Source organism: Bradysia coprophila, unplaced genomic scaffold (genome assembly GCF_014529535.1).
Source record: "Bradysia coprophila strain Holo2 unplaced genomic scaffold, BU_Bcop_v1 contig_232, whole genome shotgun sequence".
Taxonomy (NCBI): Eukaryota; Metazoa; Arthropoda; class Insecta; order Diptera; family Sciaridae; genus Bradysia; species Bradysia coprophila.
This window is the reverse complement of record NW_023503493.1, coordinates 3872309-3893916: the sequence shown is the minus strand read 5'-3', so window position 1 is coordinate 3893916 and position 21608 is coordinate 3872309. Positions and strand designations below refer to the sequence as shown.

Below are 21608 nucleotides of genomic sequence, written 5' to 3'. Positions count from 1 at the left end.
CCGTACCAAATCCAATTATACAACGCAAAAACCATCATAGATATACAGACAAAGCGATATAACGTCACATTCGAAACATATAATATTCCCCATTGGATATAGGGACAAGACAATAAACTATATAGTTGCGAAACCAGAGCATTTTATACATCGTCGACAGTTGAGAATTGTTATAGAAAAGCGAATTTATCTCGAAATATTCTCGGTAATACAAAATATATATATTCTTCTTCTTCTTCTTCGCTGTGTATAGATCATACAGCCATAGAACCCATGGAAGCCATGGAAGCTTGCAGTGTAGAAATGATACCCAGCCAGTACGAAAATGGTTTATTTGGGGGGAGACCATTTAAAGTCATCCTTGGCAACATTTTCACATAATAAATGGTCAACATCATCCATTATAATGTATTAGATTAAATTGACCCAATTTTCGTACGTTCAGTGTGCAAGACACACTCTTTTTTTTTGTCGGTCGTCCTCACATATCCGTATTGTATATATATATAACATGTGCAAGCACAACCGGCGAGTGTGTGTTTTATGGTTTTCAATTCATAGATTAAACGCATAAATTCTCGGTGAAGATGTAACAATTTTTGTGTTCGTCTCAAGTTTTCGGGGATTTTGTGCTGTAATTATAATATGTTTGGGAACTGGGAAATTATATCGCCGCAAATCTGTATTATGTCTATACACATATTGCTGTGAATCAGACCTTCAGACGACAATTATTTGTAATCATGTCCGGAGCGATAGCGGAGGACTTGACGCAGTCTAACTTCCAAAAAAAGAACGAAGAACATTTTTTGAGACGCGGCAACTATATATAGGCGAGAATTTAAGTTTCTTTCCTTTGGCCTGTATCACCACAAATCCTATTCTATCTTATTCGCGCTTCAAATACGAGCAAAACGAGCTATCACTCGACTATGTAACTTTAAAATTGCCGGAGATACATCGTTTTGAAGTTGGTCATTTTGATAGAAAATGCACCAAATTAACGTTTTCCAAACAATCAAAATCTTTCAACTTACTCTGTATGTTTCTATCTGTCTATCTGTCTATCTGTCTATCTATCGACGGTCGATCTCGGAAACTAGTCAGGCAATCTCCATGAAATTTTGCAGGAACCTCAGGGTGGGCATAAAAATGAAAATGTGATACGCCATTACCCCAGGAAAAACCAGAATTTTGTTTTATTGGCCTCGAAGTGGTTTCTGAGTGTGGTTTTCGAGGGTCGGGAACGCGTTTTCGGCTGTAGCTTAGCTGTATTGAAACCTACAGAGGCGTGTGACCCATCAAATGAAAGGTATTCGTAACACGATTCAAACAAAAAAATAATTAAAAAATTCGGGTCAGATTCGTTTGAGCTAGAGTGATTAGAGTGACCAAATTTTGAGCTACTCGAGCGTAGGATGAAAGGACTAATATTTTTGCGATTATGAGAGATAGAGAGTTACTTTCTTCGGCAAAGTCTCAGAGTTTTACGAGTAGAACAGAGGGGCATATGTGAAAAATGTCGAAAGTTGGAAATGGGTGGGTCAATTATGTTTTTAGAGGTATTTCTTGAATGGTGGCAGATAGAGAGTTACTTTCTTCGGCAAAGTCTCAGAGTTTTACGAGTAGAAAAGAAGGGCATTTGCGAAAAATGTCGAAAGTTGGAAATGGGTGGGTCAATTGGGGTTTTGGAGATATTTCTTGAATGGTGGCAGATAGAGAATTACTTTCTTCGTCAAATTTTCGAATTTCGTCAAATTTTTAAATTTCGTCAAATTTTTAAATTTCGTCAAATTTTCGAATTTCGTCAAATTTTCGAATTTCGTCAAATTTTCGATTTTCGTCAAATTTTCGAATTTCGTCAAACTTTCGAATTTCGTCAAATTTTCGAATTTCGTCAAATTTTTGAATTTCTGTTATAAACTGTTATAAAAAGCAGTGTTCTAAAACTTCTAAAACGACTGATATCCCAACAAAAATCTCTTCGAGAAAAGTGTGACGCAGTCTTTGAAATACAATTTATAAAATGAATGATATCGCTAGAGTTGACGCTTTCAGCTTCGTTACGCAAAAATTAAATTTTACACCCAATTTTAGTTCAAACAAGCTGGCTTAGGTTTTCTCATCATCTGCCAAATAATTTTTACGAAAAAAAATTTTGACTGGAAACAACCAAAATTTTACCAAAAAAATCTGCGTCGCATGTGGCAGATAAATTTTCTTGCTGGTCTGTTCCTGAACATCTGCCACTTTGCGACGCAGATTTTTTTGGTAAAATTTTGGTTGTTTCCAGTCAAAATTTTTTTTTTTTTAATTATTTGGCAGATGATGAGAAAACCTAAGCCAGCTTGTTTGAACTAATTGGGTGTAAAATTTAATTTTTGCGTAACGAAGCTGAAAGCGTCAACTCTAGCAATATCATTCATTTTAGAAATTGTATTTCAAAGACTGCGTCACACTTTTCTCGAAGAGATTTTTGTTGGTTTAATTGACTTGAAACGGTATTGTGGACGTTTTGATAGAATTATTACCTAAGCACTAAACCTTTTAACAAATGGTAAGGGAACCGCGTTATTATCCTTAAATCTGTTACTTCATTTGTTCAAAGTATGGGTTTATGTTTGATATGAAAATCTTTAACTTTTTTAGATTTATCCTAACATTTTGCTACACAAGCTTACACTAGCCCGAGCTCTCAATGCTTGTCTTTGTCAGTATTAGGTAATTAAATTACAGTTCAACAGGTACTTGACTTTGACTATATTTGCTGGTATGTGCAATGAGTTTCCATATTCCTTTTTCGAACACAATTAAAGTCACCGTAATTACTCACCAATAACGGCTTTCGAATAATTAAAAAAATTGTTTAAAAAAATATTTCGTTTTTATCTTACGATTCGCTAATTCGTATCACCAACATTTACAATAAGTATAACGACACTAGCTGACCGAATGTGCAACAAAGTCAGTGATCCTATTAAAGCAATAAACTAAACTTAAATTGTAATTTTTTACGTTTGAATTTAATTTATGGGCTGCTATGAAACACATACGTGTTGTACATGAAAAAAAAAATGAAATTTTGCTGAACAAAAAAGTTGTGTTTAGTGAAGGGGAAACTACTCCGATAAATCATGTGAAAAGACAGGAAGAATCGCAGAGTCATCCAGAAAATCAAGGATTCATTCGAGAATTGTGAGAATCACAATAATCACTTATCTTATGATTTCGGAAACATTCCGAGATTTACTGGATTTTCTGTACATCAGGGTCAACTTTAAGGAATTAAATCCACAAAAATCTGAATTAATGCTGAAATTTTTGAGAATTTTAATAATTTAATTCCTTAAAATAGGTCCTGGTAAACGGTACTAGTGTAGGTACGATAATTTTTATGATAGTTGATTGATCCTGTGGTCTCAGATCAATAAATGAATGAAAATTAAGAAGGTTATTGAGAATAAGATAGTTATCTGTTCTACAAGAAAAAAACGTTAAAAATTGCATTTCGAAGGTGTCGTTTGTGGCCAGTGGCGAAGCAAGTCACCCAAAATGCAATTTTCAACTTTTCCCGAGGTAAACACAATGCTTTTCTTAACAAGGCTTCCGAAGTTTCACCGGCCTTTTATTTTTGATTGCTAGGTCCAGTGCATATCTCAGCCGTGACACATTGTAGAAAATCCAAATTGGTGTCAAAATGACGAATGTATTTCAAAAATATAAAACTTCGTTGACACTTCTGGCATGTCTCTCAAATCCACGCCATACCGACAATTACATTCTTTATTTGACTTCAATACCGTTATTGTGACAATGATTTGAATTTTCTGCTAGTACTGACAATGGACCGAAAATACTCATTCATGTAATGGATCATTTTCACCGGGGCCAAACTGCTATGTAATGGTCAACTTTCGAATGAGGCAAACAATAAAATGTCTTCCGTGTCTGGTAATGTAACAATTACAATTAAATGTAGATTTCAAACCGTTGTCTGAGAGACTGATATGCACAAGAACTCTGGCTCCTACGAATTTTGACCATTACTTGGGTAATGTTGCAAATCGCATGAGGTGTAGTTAGAAGCAGGGCCTACTTTTTGGAAACTAATTTCTTGAATTTCTCGAATTTCTCGAATTTTCTCGAATTTCTTAAAATTTCTCTAATTCGAGAAATTCGAGAAACTTCAAGAAACTCGAGAAATTAGTTTCTTGAAATTTCTTAAATTTCTCGAAGTTTCTCGAATTTCTTGAATTTTCTGGAATTTCTTGAAATTTCTCTAATTCGAGAAAATCAAGAAACTTTGAGAAATTCATAAAAAATATTTCTCAAAGTTTCTTGAATTTCTCGAAGTTTCTTGAGTTTCCAAAAGTTTCTTGATTTTCTCGATTTTCTCTAAAAGTTTCTAAAAAGTAGGCCCTGGTTAGAAGCGTAACTATTATTACTCTACAACAAGAGAAAATGACAAAATTCACAGGTACAGCATCAGATCCTCCAAATTAAACCGCAGAACCTTAAATTGTCTTACTTGATTGATTGGACAGAAAACATATCTTTAGATTAGAGAGCTTACCTGCCATAAGCTTAACAGCTCTTCCTTTCCAAAAAGGATTTGATCGAGATTACCGCTCAATCAGCGGGTAGAACTACCTTTTTATGCCGGTGTTCATGCACCAACATTACCAAAGGTGAGGCCAGAGCCCATCTCAACCCTTACTGCACTTTCCCCGGGAGCAGTACCCCAGCGCATATCGCGCAATTGAACCGACAGCCACCACGTTTCAGCCAAGGATAGGCTCCTCAACCATCGCTGGGCCCGATACCGAGAGTTTCTCTGGTTCTCGGGGGGCTTCCAGCTCCCGTGGTACCGATACAAACCCTCGGGTAGGGTACGTGGTTGGTATGACCACTTCGGATGGAATCATGAACTCCCAGCTCCGATCGACTTGCATCAAATTCCGCGGGGTTGCAACGCCCCGAGGGAACTTCGTGGAATGGGCCGGGACTGCTCGGTTTAGAAGCAGAACCGACTTTTCCGTCAGTAATACTGACACCAGTAGTTCCCATTTTGCGGTTGGAGAGCATTTGGCGTTACCCAGGGTGCACGTGTATCAAAGATACGGACGCGCTCTCCGCTACACCCCTGATTGATTGGACAGTAAAGCTCTGACTTTTGTCTTCCAGGCATCTAAATATATAATGTCCTTCGAATAGAAACGAAGGGGAAATCCTATTTCTCCAGAGCCCTGTGATCACGGGTGGGACACTATTCACGCTATTCACATATATTTTATGTCGAAGTGTCTAGGTGGTGCCTGGGCTTCGCCCATTTAGCCCATTGATTAATCCGGCTCTGTCCAGAAGTCGACAGAGAATTCAAAAAGCTATCTTCTCCTTCAGAGCGCGAGACTTTATTTTCACAGAGGTAGATCTATTGAAATTTGTGTCTAGTAAGATAATTGGGAATGTGGACTCTCGTTGTAACAGAACTAACGTGAAATGGGAAATGTGACAACCGTTTTTTTACGGAGTAGTTTCCCCCTCGTTTACGTTTATATTATGCGCATATAACGTCCAAAATGCGAAACAGCATATAAATAATAAAAATGCAAAATTTATCTCATTTTCCTTTTTTTTCCATTCCGTTTCAGATAATGTCGTCGCGGAGCTGGCATAAAAATATCCCTGATGTGTAATATATTTTAAAATAATATTTAAAAGGAAGAAAAAATTTAAAGGAAAAAAAGAGAAAATTATTTGTGATATTTATATAACTAACTTAAACAAAGTAAATAAATTAAAACAAAAAATAAATTAAATAAATAAATTGTAGAGAATAAGTAAAATTAAAATTAAAATTAAAATTATAAAAAAATTCCTAAAACTTATTAAATGAATGAACAATTGAAAAACACCGAACTATGAGCAACAAAATGAATTAAATTTTTATTTTCTCCGAATACAAAAGTCGAAAATTTCGTTTCTTTATTTCCTAAACTAACATAAATGTATTTATTTGCTGTCATACCGAACAACTTAATCCACTTAAATACTGATGTGAATGACGTGGTCAACAGAACATCCAGCATTGCATAAAAAAATTCCTGCAACCGGAATTATTCGATCTAAACCCCTTCCAATCATAACGTATCCACGTGGATTGTATCATGTTCTCAACCACAAAAAATCACCATCTACAACAACAACAAAGTGTTCGCGATAGTGTCAATAATAATCAAATAGGAAAATGCTATCGCCATTTCCATCAACCCCTACAACGACAACACCGTTATTCGTATCACCATCACCATCGAATACGGTCCGGGATGCCATTATCGTCCATGGTTTGTGTGGTGGCAGTGTTTTTCATCACAATATTGTTGCAGCACAGTCAAGTAGCTAGCAGTGAATTATACAGTGATAATAGTAGTGTTTTTAATGTTATTGCTAATGAGGATATTAGCGGGAGCTATTTCAGCCCAAGTACCAGTAGATTAAGACGTTCGCCTATATTTCAAAATGAATTCGCTGTATATATACCAAGTGGAACTGATGTAGCCGATAGTTTAGCAGATAAATATGGATTTAGTAATTTGGGACAGGTGAGTCGCTTTGATTTTGATTTTTATTTGTATTTGTAATTTGAATTGTTGTGAGCTCCATCACGATTCCGTTTCTTTAGTCGAGACAAGCCGGAATTTAATTTCTTCTCTGTTCTATTTGTTTTTAACATGTACAGTCTGTACGTCTGTAGAAGTAAGCGATGCTTATGGATTGAGGAACTCCACAAGTAATCCAAGAAATAAGAGTGTGAACGAGATATTTGTCAACATACTCGTTACTAGAAAGATTTTTAATTCATAATGGACCCTGGGTCTCCAGAGTACCACATCATGAAATCTTTTATTTTTATTAATTGGTATCACCTAACGTTTTCTGCTTAATCTGTTACTTCATTTGCTTTAACATGCATTTAACCATTTAAAAGATCAAACCGTACCTCGGTAACTGACAAGATAACTAGTCGTTTCAGGCTTTTGTGGTACAGTTTTTGTATTTGAAGAGATCAGGTGAATATCTCTAGTAAAGCCTAGGCTGAAAACCTATGAAAAATTGATTTAAAACGCTAAACATTATGACCATGAGGGACTGAAGGGCACTTTCCGACTCACCATATCTTCTGTCGTTTTCCTTTCTTTTTTTAATTAAAAATTTTCTTAGAGATTGCGTTCTACCATACCTACACTTCCACCTAAAGCAGGTACCAGGAATATGGCAGCCATGACAGTTCCCATTTTGTAATATTGTTTTCACAAAATTTTCATTTTACCACTTTCTTTAAATGCAGAAAAGGGACGTGTCACATTAGTGAATTATGAGAAAAATGAAATTTCATTCAATTAGCTCCATTTCGAATAGGCTTAAGTCGTTTTTTTTTTGTTTACAGCTACCAAAATAGAACTTCTATTGACGCAGAAGCGTCAGCCAATTTGAAACGGAGCTAAATGAGCGAAATCTCACTTTTTCTTAGAATTTACTAATTTGACGTTTCCTTAAATTATAAACATTGATGACAGCAGTTCCCATGAGATATAAACAAACATAGATTGCAAATAGGATTGTCAAAAGCACACAGTTACACAGAGCTGTAAAATTTTATTGACTCTTCTGCTTCTGCCCCCTTCATAAAAACAATCAAATGATGCTTTCGCCTGCTAATATATTATGTCACATTGAATTCAATGTTTCATCGAATGACACTCGACAATACCATTGATCATCATCAGCAGTAGCACCATGAGAAATGAAGTAATTTTACAGAAATTTTAATTAATTTCGATAAGTAACAAAAAGTTCGTCTTCCATCATTTTCCTTTCACTTAATCAAACATTCAAATGTTTCACGGGAAATCATAATTCTCTCTCAACTCGTACAGAACGGAGCACTCTCGACTGTTTTATAAACTTTACCGTGGTGTGTATAGTCGTAGTCATTGCATATATATCCCCATTATATCCAACTATACACAACAGCACTAAACTTATTATTATTTACAACCGACGCGATAAAGGAAAATGACAAATACGCGCGCAAATAAATAAATTGTTTAACAAAACGATCCATTTTAACATTTAATTACATGCAATGAACGTATATATATATACACCACCATACGTATATACGTATATACAGAGAGTGTATACCTGGCAAAATATAAAATAATAAATTATGTTACTTGAATACAAATTCTGTTTGTAATTTCTTCATATTTGCACATTATTTATTCACGTCTTTAGTCTTTATGGATGTATAATACATGTAGTTATCATCCTAATGCTAGTACTAAATGTATCTTGATCGTGTAGTACATTATGTATACGTACGTACGTACACAATGTACTTATGGCTCGGCATTATGAATGCGAAAAGTGAGTGTGTTTGTTCGTAAAAACATTTTATAAGTTTGTTCGGTGTGTATCGATGTGATGTGGTGTGATATAATGTAAGGTTTCGGAAACGAGGCAACGCCAAGTTTCACTTTTCTGAATTCTGCGTTACTGGCTACACGAGGAAAAGTGTATTGGATGACATGTAGTTTTGCGATGAACTGAATGCAATTCTCACAATTTCGTAATATTCTTTGACAATAACAATGACACCCATCTGCAGTGTTCATTTTCGTGGAATTGATTCTTGAAAATTGGCTAAATTAGAAAATTCAGGAATTTTAAAGAATTTCCAAAAACTTCAAGATTTTAAAGAACTTTCAAAAAATTAAATTCTTAAACTTCCGAAATTTTCATCCAAAAAAAACCCTGAAAGAGATTTCTTTGATCCTTAAACAATTTAAATCGCCTAGTAATTGGGAAAGTCTCGTGATTATAATCGATCATCTAATGGCAAATCTCTTGATTCTTGTTCAAGTAACACAATCTGAGAAGGGGAATCGCACATAATCCGATTGGTAATTTAAGTTTTTGTCGCGTCGCTCTTTACGAAAAAATCAGACCGTCACCCGAGTCTTATCTAAACTTTAACAATTGCCTAAATTTATTACTTCTCTTCTAGCTTGTACATTATGACGAAAACTCTTTTACTTCACTAGGTTTAACATACTTTTGCTATAAAACCAGAAGCTATCCAAGCTTATGACTTATTGTTGTGGTCGGTAATATATGTCAATCCGTCTCTAAACATTGATCTTCTCACAGTAGATTATGCTGTGAGAGTTATACCGAAATTCTTTTCAAATGATAAAATCTGTCGAAAGCCAATCAAATATCCTTTCATTCGTAAGGGGATTGTTCAATTTCGAGGGTTGTGTAATAGTCCATAGAAGTTTACAAGACCTCATAGGTATGTTCGATAATCCATTCGATTGATAAAATATCGATTATTTCCATAGAATCAAAAAATCAATATCAATCGAATGTCTAATCGGTAATTGATTAATATTGACAATCGATTAATATCGACAATCGATTAATATCGACAATCGATTAATATCGACAATTGATTAATATCGACAATTGATTAATATCGACAATCGATTAATATCGACAATCGATTAATATCGACAATCGATTAATATCGACAATTGATTAATATCGACAATTGATTAATATCGACAATCGATTAATATCGACAATTGATTAATATCGACAATCGATTAATATCGACAATCGATTAATATCAACAATCGATTAATATCGACAATCGATTAATATCGACAATCGATTAATATCGACAATCGATTAATATCGACAATCGATTAATATCGACAATCGATTAATATCGACAATCGATTAATATCGACAATTGATTAATATCGACAATCGATTAATATCGACAATCGATTAATATCGACAATTGATTAATATCGACAATCGATTAATATCGACAATCGATTAATATCGACAATCGATTAATATCGACGATCGATTAATATCGACGATCGATTAATATCGACGATCGATTAATATCGACGATCGATTAATATCGACGATCGATTAATATCGACGATCGATTAATATCGACGATCGATAATTGATTAATATCGACAATCGATAAGCGATTAATATCGACAATCGATAAGCGATTAATATCGACAATCGATAATTGATTAATATCGACAATCGATAAACGATTAATATCGACAATCGATAGTCGATTAATATCGATAATTGATTACTATCGATAGTTATCGATAAAACATTCGATTGATATTGTATCGATTATTTGGAAATTTTATCATCAATTGATGATATTTCACGTAACATGTCTAACCTGTAACCATACAAAATAGCGATAATTATTGAATTACAAAATCCACAACACGACTTTTCTCTCCGTGCATTTATCTCATTATTTGTAAAGTACTTTTTTTCGTTAATTCCAAAACGCACCAGGTTAAATTCGTATAATGTTGAATGGGTAATACAATTTTGTGGGGGCCAAACGAAATGTCGTCGAGAAAGTAAAGGTTTATTTAGTAAAATAACGTAACAACAATACAACAAAATACGTTCGCATTTACAACATTAGATAAGAGCGAATTTCTCGGATTCCTCCAACGCACAGCACTCCGCCATAAGACATAAGATCTATTCAAACAGCGTCATAATACATTAAAGACACACAGTTCATTGCAAATTATCTTATGTACATAATTAAGTTTAATTAAAATTTTACTGTAATTGTGGGGATTATACACCGAAAAAGAAAACACGAAATCGTTGTCATTCATATAAAATGTGGTTAAATGTGTATACATTTCCGAGTTGTCGCGGGCGGTGTGGGTAAATAAAATATAAAATTTTTAGAGGGTTTTTCCATGTATGTTTCGGGTAACTGGCGGGTGGCACGTTTGCGTAATAAATTTTTCGCTGGGTTTGGGGTTGTACACAGCATCATATAGACGTTGTTTGGTGACTCGAAATGTGAGGAGAACATAAACTACGATCTTTAATGGTTTTGATGTTAAGCAAAGATGACAATGAAATGACATTCGAGAGAGCGTTGATTTTAATGCGCTTTTATGCCAAAATGGTTTATTACGTTTATGGTTCGGGCAGTGTTTTAATTGAAAATGATTTACACAAATTAAGCTTTTGAATTTTATTGTTTCCTTTCGTAAAAAGTTTGTAATCTCGCGCACTTTCTTCCCTCTCTCTCTCTCTCTCTCTATTTCTTTTAAAATATTGAATGAATAAAGAGATCAGCGAGCCTGACGTAATGCGATGAAACTGTTTGTTATCGTCATTTAATGTCATACGTATGTGAACCTAGGAAAAGTTATTCGAAGAATCAAAACTGCCAAATGTGAGACAAATAAAAACCCAAACTCTGTTTAGCTTTTGTAGTAGCTCCCCATAAAACCACCACTAGGCGGCAGGGTTAATGATGAATTGAAGTTTCATTTCAATTATGATTCGCTAGACTTGTACGTGTGCAGAATGGTATAGTGTGCTCAGAGTATTGTATCAGTGCCACCAGTCGACATGTTGAGAAATGGCTATTATTGGACATCGAAAGTCGAGCTTAATTATCTCCTGATCTGTTACGCGATTATAGACACGGCAAGAGTTTCGTGATATTTGTACCAGATGCCTAGCCGTTCCTGGAAAGAAGGCTCACTCAACTTCACTTGACTTCTTCTTCTTCTTCTTCTTTAGCCAGTTTGTATCCACTGCTGGATGTAGGCCTCCCCTAAATTTTTCCATGTTGTACGATCCATTGCCACTTGTTGCCAGTTCGTGTGTCCATATGTACCTTTGATATATTTCTTTATTCCGTTTGTCCATCTCTCTGGTGGTCTTCCGACAGGTCTTGTTGTGGGGGGTCTCCAGTCCATGATGGCTTTGGTCCAACGGTCATCTGTCCTTCTTGCAATATGTCCTGCCCAACTCCACTTTAGAGACGCAATTCTTTCCATGACATCAACGACTTGACTTGAATCGATTCAATTGGTTTCGTTTCTGTTTAAAAAACTGATAATCGGCTCAAGCCTCAATCAAGCAGTGCGAAAGTTCAAGACGCGAACATACAGCAAATACTATCATCCTCCCCATATGGTTCGTTATCCCATTCGCCACGCAACGACAAAATCCCCATTTTTATAGCATTCGGAATATTGATGAACGCTCTCTCCATCACCCACCGAAACGTTTCAAATCCCATTTCAAAATGAAAACTAAACCCGATAACAATATGTTGTTTTGTACTATATTATTGCACTTACCATACGGGGTCACATTGCAATGGATTTTCCATGAAAATGCCATAAATGTGATTTATATAACCCTCTCGCATACTCTAAACAAACTCGGTGGGCTCGGAAAAAAATCTTTACCAATTTTTCCATAAAACCATAAAACCACTACGCGTTCCGTCATAATTTATTTCATACTCATAATTCACTTGGGCTGCTGCTGCTGCTGCTACAAAACACAGTCTCCTCAACCAACCACTCCCCCTATTTTCACATACATCTATTAGACATCTATGGCTCTATGGTTAGTGTAAATCGAGAGGGGCGGCGCGGCACTTTTAATACGTATTGATATGAATTGGTGGTGGGTTCGAGGCGGACGAAAAAAATGTAGTTATTTTACACGAAACTTTTTGAAAATGTCTTTCGATAGCGATTGATGCTGCAATAAACCATTTTCGATAGATAATGGGAACCGATTTGGGTGGAAAACGAGGAGCAAACTCAACCCACTTCATACACCCAGAGATAGAGGAGTGAGTGAACGGAAAAGGATGCTTAAAAAAAAGATTTATTTAGCAATAAATTGACTGGTTACTTACAGCAAAATTATAGTAGATGGATAGATGCAGGCAGAACATAATAGATTCTACTCCCATTACTTTTGCTTTGGTATCTTGTTGAAACGGTGTACATATTTACCGTGAACAAGCATTCTCGTCTTCTTGCCAACTCGTTTCCATAGAGCCCCGTGTAAGGTAGAAGAAAAAAATCCCTGATATTGTATGCGTAACAATTTAAGACGTTTTTCGTTTGCATGACTTTGAAAACGGAATTAATTAAATAAATTAGAATCTGAAGAGAAGATTGGTGAATGTAATTTTGAGATTAAAATTCGAATGCGCCATTAAGAAAATGAACATTCAAAAAAAAAAGAGGTACAGCATGCGCTGCTGAGTGCTTTACATAATTTATTTCTTATTCTTGATGATAATGATGAACATTATTTGAACATTGAGGCAATATTGAAACTAAAATCGAACAAACAGCTCTATTACATAGCGACTGGTAAATGCATACAGAGACAATTGAGGAGAATCAGACTGATATCAAAGCCTATTCACCAAAATTTACCGAAATTAACCGAAAATTCACCAAAATTTACCGAAACTTAACGAAACTTATCAAAATTTACCAAAAAGAGTGGAAATTCTTACCAGTAGCAGATACCTTTGTCTCCAGGTAATCTATAATAGCTGTCACAGCGTAGCGCCTCATACAAAAAATACAGCTGTAACAGCTATTGTAGGTTACCTGGAGACAAAGTTACCTGCTACAGTTAAAGCTGCAATCACAGTTCACCGTTTTGGGTCTCTGTTTACACAACACGCATGCGCAGAGAGAAAATTCTCTCTGTGAGCATGCGCAATATCTAAACGGAGACCCAAAACGGTGAATTGCGCTTGCACCTTAAGAATTTCAACTCTTTTTTGTGAGTGTATGGCCGACCGGCCGACTCACCACTTAGAGAGCATTATTGAGGTTATGCCGGCCATACAACTCAAAAATGCATACTTATCAATGGTTTGATGATTGAAATCTGACGGCAACACTGACAAAAGTGGATGACGTCATTATAATGAACGTCCCCTCTACCCCATTCACGTATTTACCGAATGTTTACTCACATCAACTGAACTTTAACAACAACAAAAAAATTCAAACAATTAGCGGACAGAGAACATCTCATGTTTTCAATTTTCGTACCCGAAAACCTCTCCGAAATTCGTTTTTTGTTTTGTTTCAGAAACTTTTAAGGACTCACGCGAGCCTCCCCGTTAATTGCATAGACATTAGACAATATACTTTCCAACTCGAGCTATTTCTATTATTAATTAATCCATTAAAACGGAATCATTTCAACAACAAAAATAAAATTTGTTTACGAAATTCACTCAACTAAGGGATTACGGTCGGGGTCAAATGATAAATATTTCAAAGGCATCAGCTTCTCGATGTTGCTGGCTGGTTTCTTTTTTCTCTCCGTCGTCGACGTCTTCTTCTTGCCAGCCGTACGTAAAATTCTTTGCAAATATAAGTCACACTGACAAATAATGAACCTTTCCAAATTAAATGTACCTAAACCAATACCCTTTCCATCCTCTATCCGAATAAATCAAAAATAAATGAGCGGGAAAACTAAATTTCGGCGTCTGTGTGTGTGTGTAGCCATGTCATTTTCGTTTCGGAAAATATTCACTTTCAAATGACATCATTTTGTATATCTTAAGATGCCGCACCGCCGTCGTCGGTGATATATATGCTATCGTATACACAAAACTGTCAGAATTATGTCCCTTTTTTCCCTTTTCTACGTAACTATTTTTGGTTTTGATCGTTTCCAATTGGAAGGGTTGAGAGAAAGAGAGATAGTGGGCGACCGCAGGGGTGTAACTTAGAACAATTTTTATTGTCGCTTGCTTAGAACATTTTTGATTTTTGTACCAGCCCTGTTGAATGTCGTTCAAAAACATCGACTCGTTTTTTAATTTTCTGAATGTTATAGTTTTCGGCAACAACGATTTTCTGTTATAGTAACTTTTAATTGTCGTCGGCAATTGCCTAAAATCGATGGAATTTTACGACAATTTTTATGGTAAAGTGGTACACCCCTGACTCGTAGCGATTGTGTAAATAATAGCACAACCTAATTATTAAGCTCCATTGCAATTATGAACGTAAAGAAAACAGAGAATTACAAGTTTCCGTTCGAACATTCATTTTAAAACACAGAATTTGTTTTAAAGCTTTCACAATAAATTACCGCAGACGATGATATTGTTTCGGAAACCGCCTCGTTCAGGAGGAAAAGTTGAATTTAAAGTTTACATATTTTAATCGTACCCCAAGCTCTGTCTCTCTCTCCGGCTCTGTTCCATATTTTACGAATGAATATGCAAATAAAATGTACACACAGTACACAGCCCGAGAGTGTATACTTTTGCCGGAAAAATAGAAATGTTTATTAATCGTACGGCATACACATTTCGAAAACTTTTTGGGCGAAATACTTTCGGTGTGTGGCATTATACAAAAGTCTAACTAAAAGTAAATCTATAAATTAGGGAATTTAATAGCTTTACGTAAGTATGATTGTAATGCACCGTTTGGTTGGTTGATGTAGTCGAACTGGAATACCCTAACGGTATCATGTTTCTTGACGTGAAACGAAAAATTACAATTAATAAAATAACAAACGGAAAGCGTTTCGTCCTATAACGATTCAATCTGTTACTTCTTTCGCTGCAAGCTTCGCCTAATGTTTGACACCAAATCTTGTACTTCTTTAGTTTTACTAATACGCTTTGCTATTTAAGTGAACTGTAGCTAGAGATCATCATTAATTGTTGACGTCGTTGTTAATAACAGATAACAGACAACAGATGATTAGCTGTTTTATAATTTATTTAGATTTATTTTACATGGTTTTGTTTTGGTTTTCCCTAGGGTTCAGTCTCGAAAGCATTGAAAATACATAACTCGGGATAACAATGAAAAGTCTCGTTTTTGTGTGTTTATTGCCCTCGGCTTCGCGTCAGATCAACAATTGCCGAAGCAATCTTCTCAAAAACCAGCGAGAACCAGAGGCGCTTAGATCTGATGTTGTTTTAAAGAAACAGATAAACCGTGACGAAAGAATTCGGGAATTTCGGGAACTTAATTGCCCTGTCAAAAACACACGAATGAATTTCCGAGTGTCACTAGGCTGTTTTCTATTTAATTTATTACGTCCAATGTGTATTGCCTGTCCCTTGCGAGAGGAATTCACGTAAAATGAACCGAAAATTTGCTACATGTAATGGATCATTTTCGCTGGAGGCAAACTGCTACGTAATGATTAACTTTCGCATAGAGCAGTCAGTAAATGTAATTTTTGTCGTTATAATATAGTTTTACACTGATGATACGAAAGCACACGTGAACACGCTCCAATGTTTTCTAGAGCTGGAAATGTACAATGTTTTGCATAGTAGGTGCAAACATTCCAAGGCACTAAAACGATCTTTTCCTTTTTGAATGCATTTGAAATAACTAACTCTCTCTCCATCTCTCTCTCTCTCTGCCTTTGTTATTTTTTGGTTTGTGTCTTTCGTATACAATTTTGTACGTCACATGCTCGACAAGGTCCCCACTGACAAAAATAAGTTAAAAATATTACCTGCTGCAGGTAACTTTGTCTCCAGGTCTGTTTCAGCTGTATTTTTTTAATGGAGAATTCAGCTATACCTGGAGACAAAGTTACCTCCAACAGGTAAGATTTTCAACTCTTTTTTGTCAGTGCAGGTCATTAATCTGTCAAAAAAGTACCTCAGTCAAATTTACCCACAAGATTCGGCTTTTGCAACAGAAAACCCAAGTTCGTCGTTTCTTTGAACTGAACCCCATTTCTGGACGCATGTTATGATATATTTTGCATTCAATGAAATTGATTAAATGATCCAAAATATCTGTGTAATTATATCCTTAATGGCTGTAGCCTGTAATGGTCAATTTAATCCGATGCGAAGACAAAGGAATTTGTAAGCAATTGTGATCGTAAAACTTTGAGATGACGTCGTTATCTGTATAGAATTTCGATTGGCAATGCCAATTTGGCATAGTTATTGTGTTGGGTTACAATATTACAAGTAAACTCGTATGACACCACTCCCACACAACTATAAATTAGAGTTTGAAACATCATACATGGTATGAGTATTAACGTAATTGTCTGACTTTGTTCTTCTGGTTTATCAGCCTTAAGTTATGACTCTTGCTAAGCTATACGGAGGCTAGTACCTAATGAGCTTTATTATGAACAAAAAAAAAGTTTCGAATGATGGCTTCGTATTGATCTTACTTCCATTCTGGTACAAACTTCGTCACGAAATAATTTTTGAATTTTTTTCTTCTTTCGTAAATTATCATCATCACCATCATGTCGGCATTTACATTACACTTGCTTATCGTCATTAATTAAGACATTCACTTTCTCACTAAAATATGCCGTTCAAAGTCCCCTACGGACAATTGTCCCGAAAACAAAACGTACATTTGCACGTGTAAAACACTAATTCTCTGGTTAAAATTTTCGTTCATCATCCGCTGAGTGGTGTTGAAAACACTTTGTTCAGTAAGCTCTAAGATCACGACTGTTGCAAATGAAGTAACTGTATAACAACGATAACCATTTTACAATATTATCCTCACGCGAAAAAGTCAAAGTTGAGGGAAAACTTTTCGTATATTCCGACTTCCCAGAGAAGTGGGTACAGAAGAAACAACAACAACAAAAAAAACATCACCCCGGAAGTTTACGACGTTCGCATTATACACATCTTCTTGCAGCACAGTTATTTGCGCTTGGGTTGGGCGCAAAAAGAGCTGATACATGAGAACGAAAGACGAAGCGAAAAAAAAGAGTGTACAAGCCCGAAACATCGCCCATATAAAAAAGTAATTTCAACAAACATTAAAATGTTTTTTAATGAGAGGATCTTTTTAACGACGGTTGGGCGAACGCGCGGTCATTAAAACAATATGGGCATAACCTTACTTAATATTCATATCGTTTGGACCAAGTTTATTTATTTAATTTATTTTTCCAGGGGTTTTCACGCTGTGGGTGGGTGTAAGTGTGGGTGCGAACAGAATTAGTGTGTCAGACTGGCGTGAATTCGGTGCGCTTTTCATAACGAATAATGGGTAATGGGACTGAAAATGTACGAGATGGTTTAATTTTGAGTGAATTTGTCGAGGTCAAGGGATGAATATTTGGTCTGTGTGTCGCATATTACACAAAACAGCAGACGGAATACTGTTAATAAATTATGACTCTGTTTATATCCGGTTGATTGTTGTTGCTGTTTTGCTGCTGCTGCTGCTGCTGCTGCTGCTGCTGCTGCTGCTGCTGCTGCTGCTGCTGCTGCTGCTGCTGCTGCTGCTGCTGCTGCTGCTGCTGCTGCTGCTGCTGCTGCTGTTCGTTGATTCTTTTTTTGCATTTCGAGCTTATTGTCAATTTAAAAATGGACTGAAAGGAATGGCAAAAAAATGTTTTATTTTTATGAGTTGTCATTGTTTGGCTAATAAAATACGAAAGTACGGTCGGTGTAGTCAGATATTAAATTGCAGTTTTTCATTTGTAATTCTTTGTTTTTTCAATGTTTGCAATTTCAATTACAACTCGAAAAAAAACTATTAAAAAAATGTCCAAAGCACTGCTGTTAATAAATCATCGCCAAACTGAAAAAAAAGTAGCTTCCATACTACCCATCCGTATGACATTACAACATTGTACTATCGATAGATGTTAACATTTCATCCACCACACACATGTGAGGAGTGAGAGTAAGAACTGTAAAAAATACGTCTGAACGCCGGCTAGCCCAAATAAACTTTTTGATGGCAACTAAATTATTGGTTTCTCAAGAGCAATGATTCGTTGAGCCCGGCTAACACTTAAACATTTTGTCGACGCAAAATAGAACAAATCATTTGAAATGTAGGCAGTTTATGCCACCTGAGGTGTAAATTTATTGATTTTGATTGTAGCACAACTTCACAGGATTTTTTTTTATTGTTTGCCCAATGCGAAAGTTGACCATTACATAGCAGTTGGCGCCCTGCGAAAATGATCCATTACACGCAGCAAATTTTCGGTAAATTTTACGTAATTTCCTTTGTGAACCAGGACACAGATTATGGATGGCTGCTACGTTATCCATTTATTTGGAAATAATTATGTGATGCTCGACAGCTGACAGGTGTGTTTTTGAGTAGCTTACTTCGGTGATTATTTTTCGATGAGTGCAGTTGCTTTCAGCTTGGATATAGAAACTACTCACTTGTCGCAAATTTAGTTACCCAAGATTGTTGCTCGAAAAACCCACTTGTGAGTTTGCTTTTATCACAAAAATGTTGCCTCACGTAATGAATCACTTCCACAGCATTCAATGTAATCTTCTATTTCTTACGTGGACACGTTTGCATTCATAGACGAAGGCGAGTTTGTCCTAGTTTGCATTTGTTAGTCAGAATAGTCATTTATTTAACGAGGGAAAAAGAAGTTGGACATTTCATTTCGAGGGTGTTGTTGCCCCGAGAAAGTGTTGTCAACTTTTTCCCCTAGTAAGTACAAAGTTTTTCACAACAAAGGCTTCCTAAGTTTCAACGGATGGAGAAACGACTATTTTCTCGCCTGCGTTGTGAAATAGTTATTTGATTACGGAGGAGCCGTAATTTCATTAGTGCACGTTGTGTGTTACTGTTTTTCTCCGCGAAAAACATCCATTCGCCATACAATTTTCGAAAACATAAACAAAGTGACAGTTTGAATGAGAAAAATTCTATTTTCTTCCCAAGGGAGAGAAGGTGCTGGTCGTTCATCAAAAAAACACAATTTTCTCATGGCCTATTGACAGTTCTTCAACGGAAAGTGTCACTTACCGTCCTAGGACTGAGATGAAGCAGCCAAACGTGTATTATATATTACATACCTGCTGGGAATAGTACATTACGCACTTGCTTGAAAATCCACTAGTCAATGGATTTGACTTGTAATCAATCTATGACTCAAAAACGCGAGAGAAATTTTCTCAGCTGTGAAGTAAATTTCGATTTATGTCAAAATAGTCACTGACAAATCGTTGTACGGTTAGTTTACCATTTTCTGGATCATTGCGTCTTCTACACTCGACAAATTTCTCATGATTTTTTCCAAGGTCGTCAAGCCTAATCGAACTGATAAATCTAATAAATTCCAAACTAATTCCGTAAAATACGTCTGCTGTTCGATTCGATCTAATTCGTCCCCCTATCTTAACTCAACGAAAAGAGTGAATATGCGTTTGACGTCACAGAGTGTGTGCCAACCCCACATGGCATGTATTATAATGCGAGTTTTCTTTAGAACGATAGTCATGTTTTATATAATGGTTAGTAACGTAATGTTCTGCCATTTCACATGTCATTTAATCTGATGTTACTTGTCACCTGTGTCTAATGTTTGAAAAGATATCTCATTTACCCATAGCATTACCCCATCGCTGATGTATTTTCTTAACAATGGCGAAGAATCAAATACCGCACACACAATATAATGTATACGGAACGTCGAAATAATATAATACCTGGGTATGTAGCGATGTAGCTATCCCAACTTCTGCCTAAGATAAATGTTACAATATTCAGAAACTTCATACGATTCAACAAAAGCTTTTCTGTACATCGTTAAGCAAGCATACATTATAAGAATGTCTGATATTTTATATCCGAATAGCAAAAAAAACGACGATGAATTCTCAGTTCGCCTTTCAGACAAACATTTTCCAGAAAAATACAACAACAACAACAAAAAATGCCTCCCGTTTTGCCATATTTTTATTTTCTCCGTCTTTGGAACATGTTAGGAAAATTTCTAGAAAAAAGAAGAAGAAGAAAATACGTCAAGTTCCTTCGGTTTCTTCTGTTGCCATTCTCTTTGAGCGCCAGTGTGTGTGTGAGTTTACTGTACAGTAAAAATCATTTTGCGGGGTCGGAATATAATATAACCAAAGTTAAAATTGAAATCAAAATTCTTTAACTCGACGCCCGCCCGTAGCTTCTTTTCAAACTTGATACAATATACAGTAAAATATGAAAAAGATAACAATTTGGCTATGCAAGACCCGCAAGAGTCCAAGATTTACCGACCAAATTTTGAACCCCCGACACAAAGCCCAATGCTTATCGAGCAACACCTCTAACCGTTCGGCTGTTGAGACGTATAACGGCAGTGAATATGTGTAACACGTTGAGAAATTGAGTGTTTTTGTCACACGATGTGGTCATCAAACGAGCAAAGCATTTAGGGACAAAAAACAAGCTCATTTCTCAACTTGTTGCGGCAAAGTCAAGCTTTTTTATGGGAAGGCTATGCAGAGCTGTCACCTAGCACAAATTAAAGTCTATTTGACACCAAAATGATTCGGGTTCGATTCTCGTGTCGGACAATTCCACATGGAATTTTTCTAGCGATTCCTAACCTTCAAAATGTTGGATAGCGGTGGTGGGTTTGGTGGCTATGTACACACTAAATGACTCGAACGACGTAACACAATTATGATGAATTGACGCACAGATGTTAAGCTGGCCTAGATTTAGGCGAGATATCAGAGAGTAATTGCATGGAGGCGTTGTTCGTAATTCACGTGAAGCCGGTGGTGGAGACTGAACTTGTGAAACTTGTTCACAGAACATTTCAAAACCCATCGTCTCTATTGTTTCTGATGGTACAATAAATGTTTTGCGTCCCAAGGCTACACACGAATTTTAAGACTTGGATTTCCCTGTGATTTTTATCCATTTTTTGCAAGAAAT

At 36.0% G+C, this 21608-nt stretch overlaps 1 protein-coding gene across 2 annotated transcripts in view; it reads left to right on the top strand.

The window, feature by feature from the left end:
• The first annotated feature begins 5873 nt into the window (after positions 1 to 5873).
• LOC119075946 (furin-like protease 2) overlaps positions 5874 to 21608 on the top strand; it is a 196903-nt gene continuing 181168 nt past the window's right edge. For both annotated transcript variants that reach the window (XM_037182510.1, XM_037182509.1), the window contains exon 1: positions 5874 to 6602. In XM_037182510.1, coding sequence (XP_037038405.1) covers positions 6168 to 6602 — 435 coding nt within the window. In that variant the 5' untranslated portion in view covers positions 5874 to 6167. The remainder of the gene's footprint in view (positions 6603 to 21608) is intronic.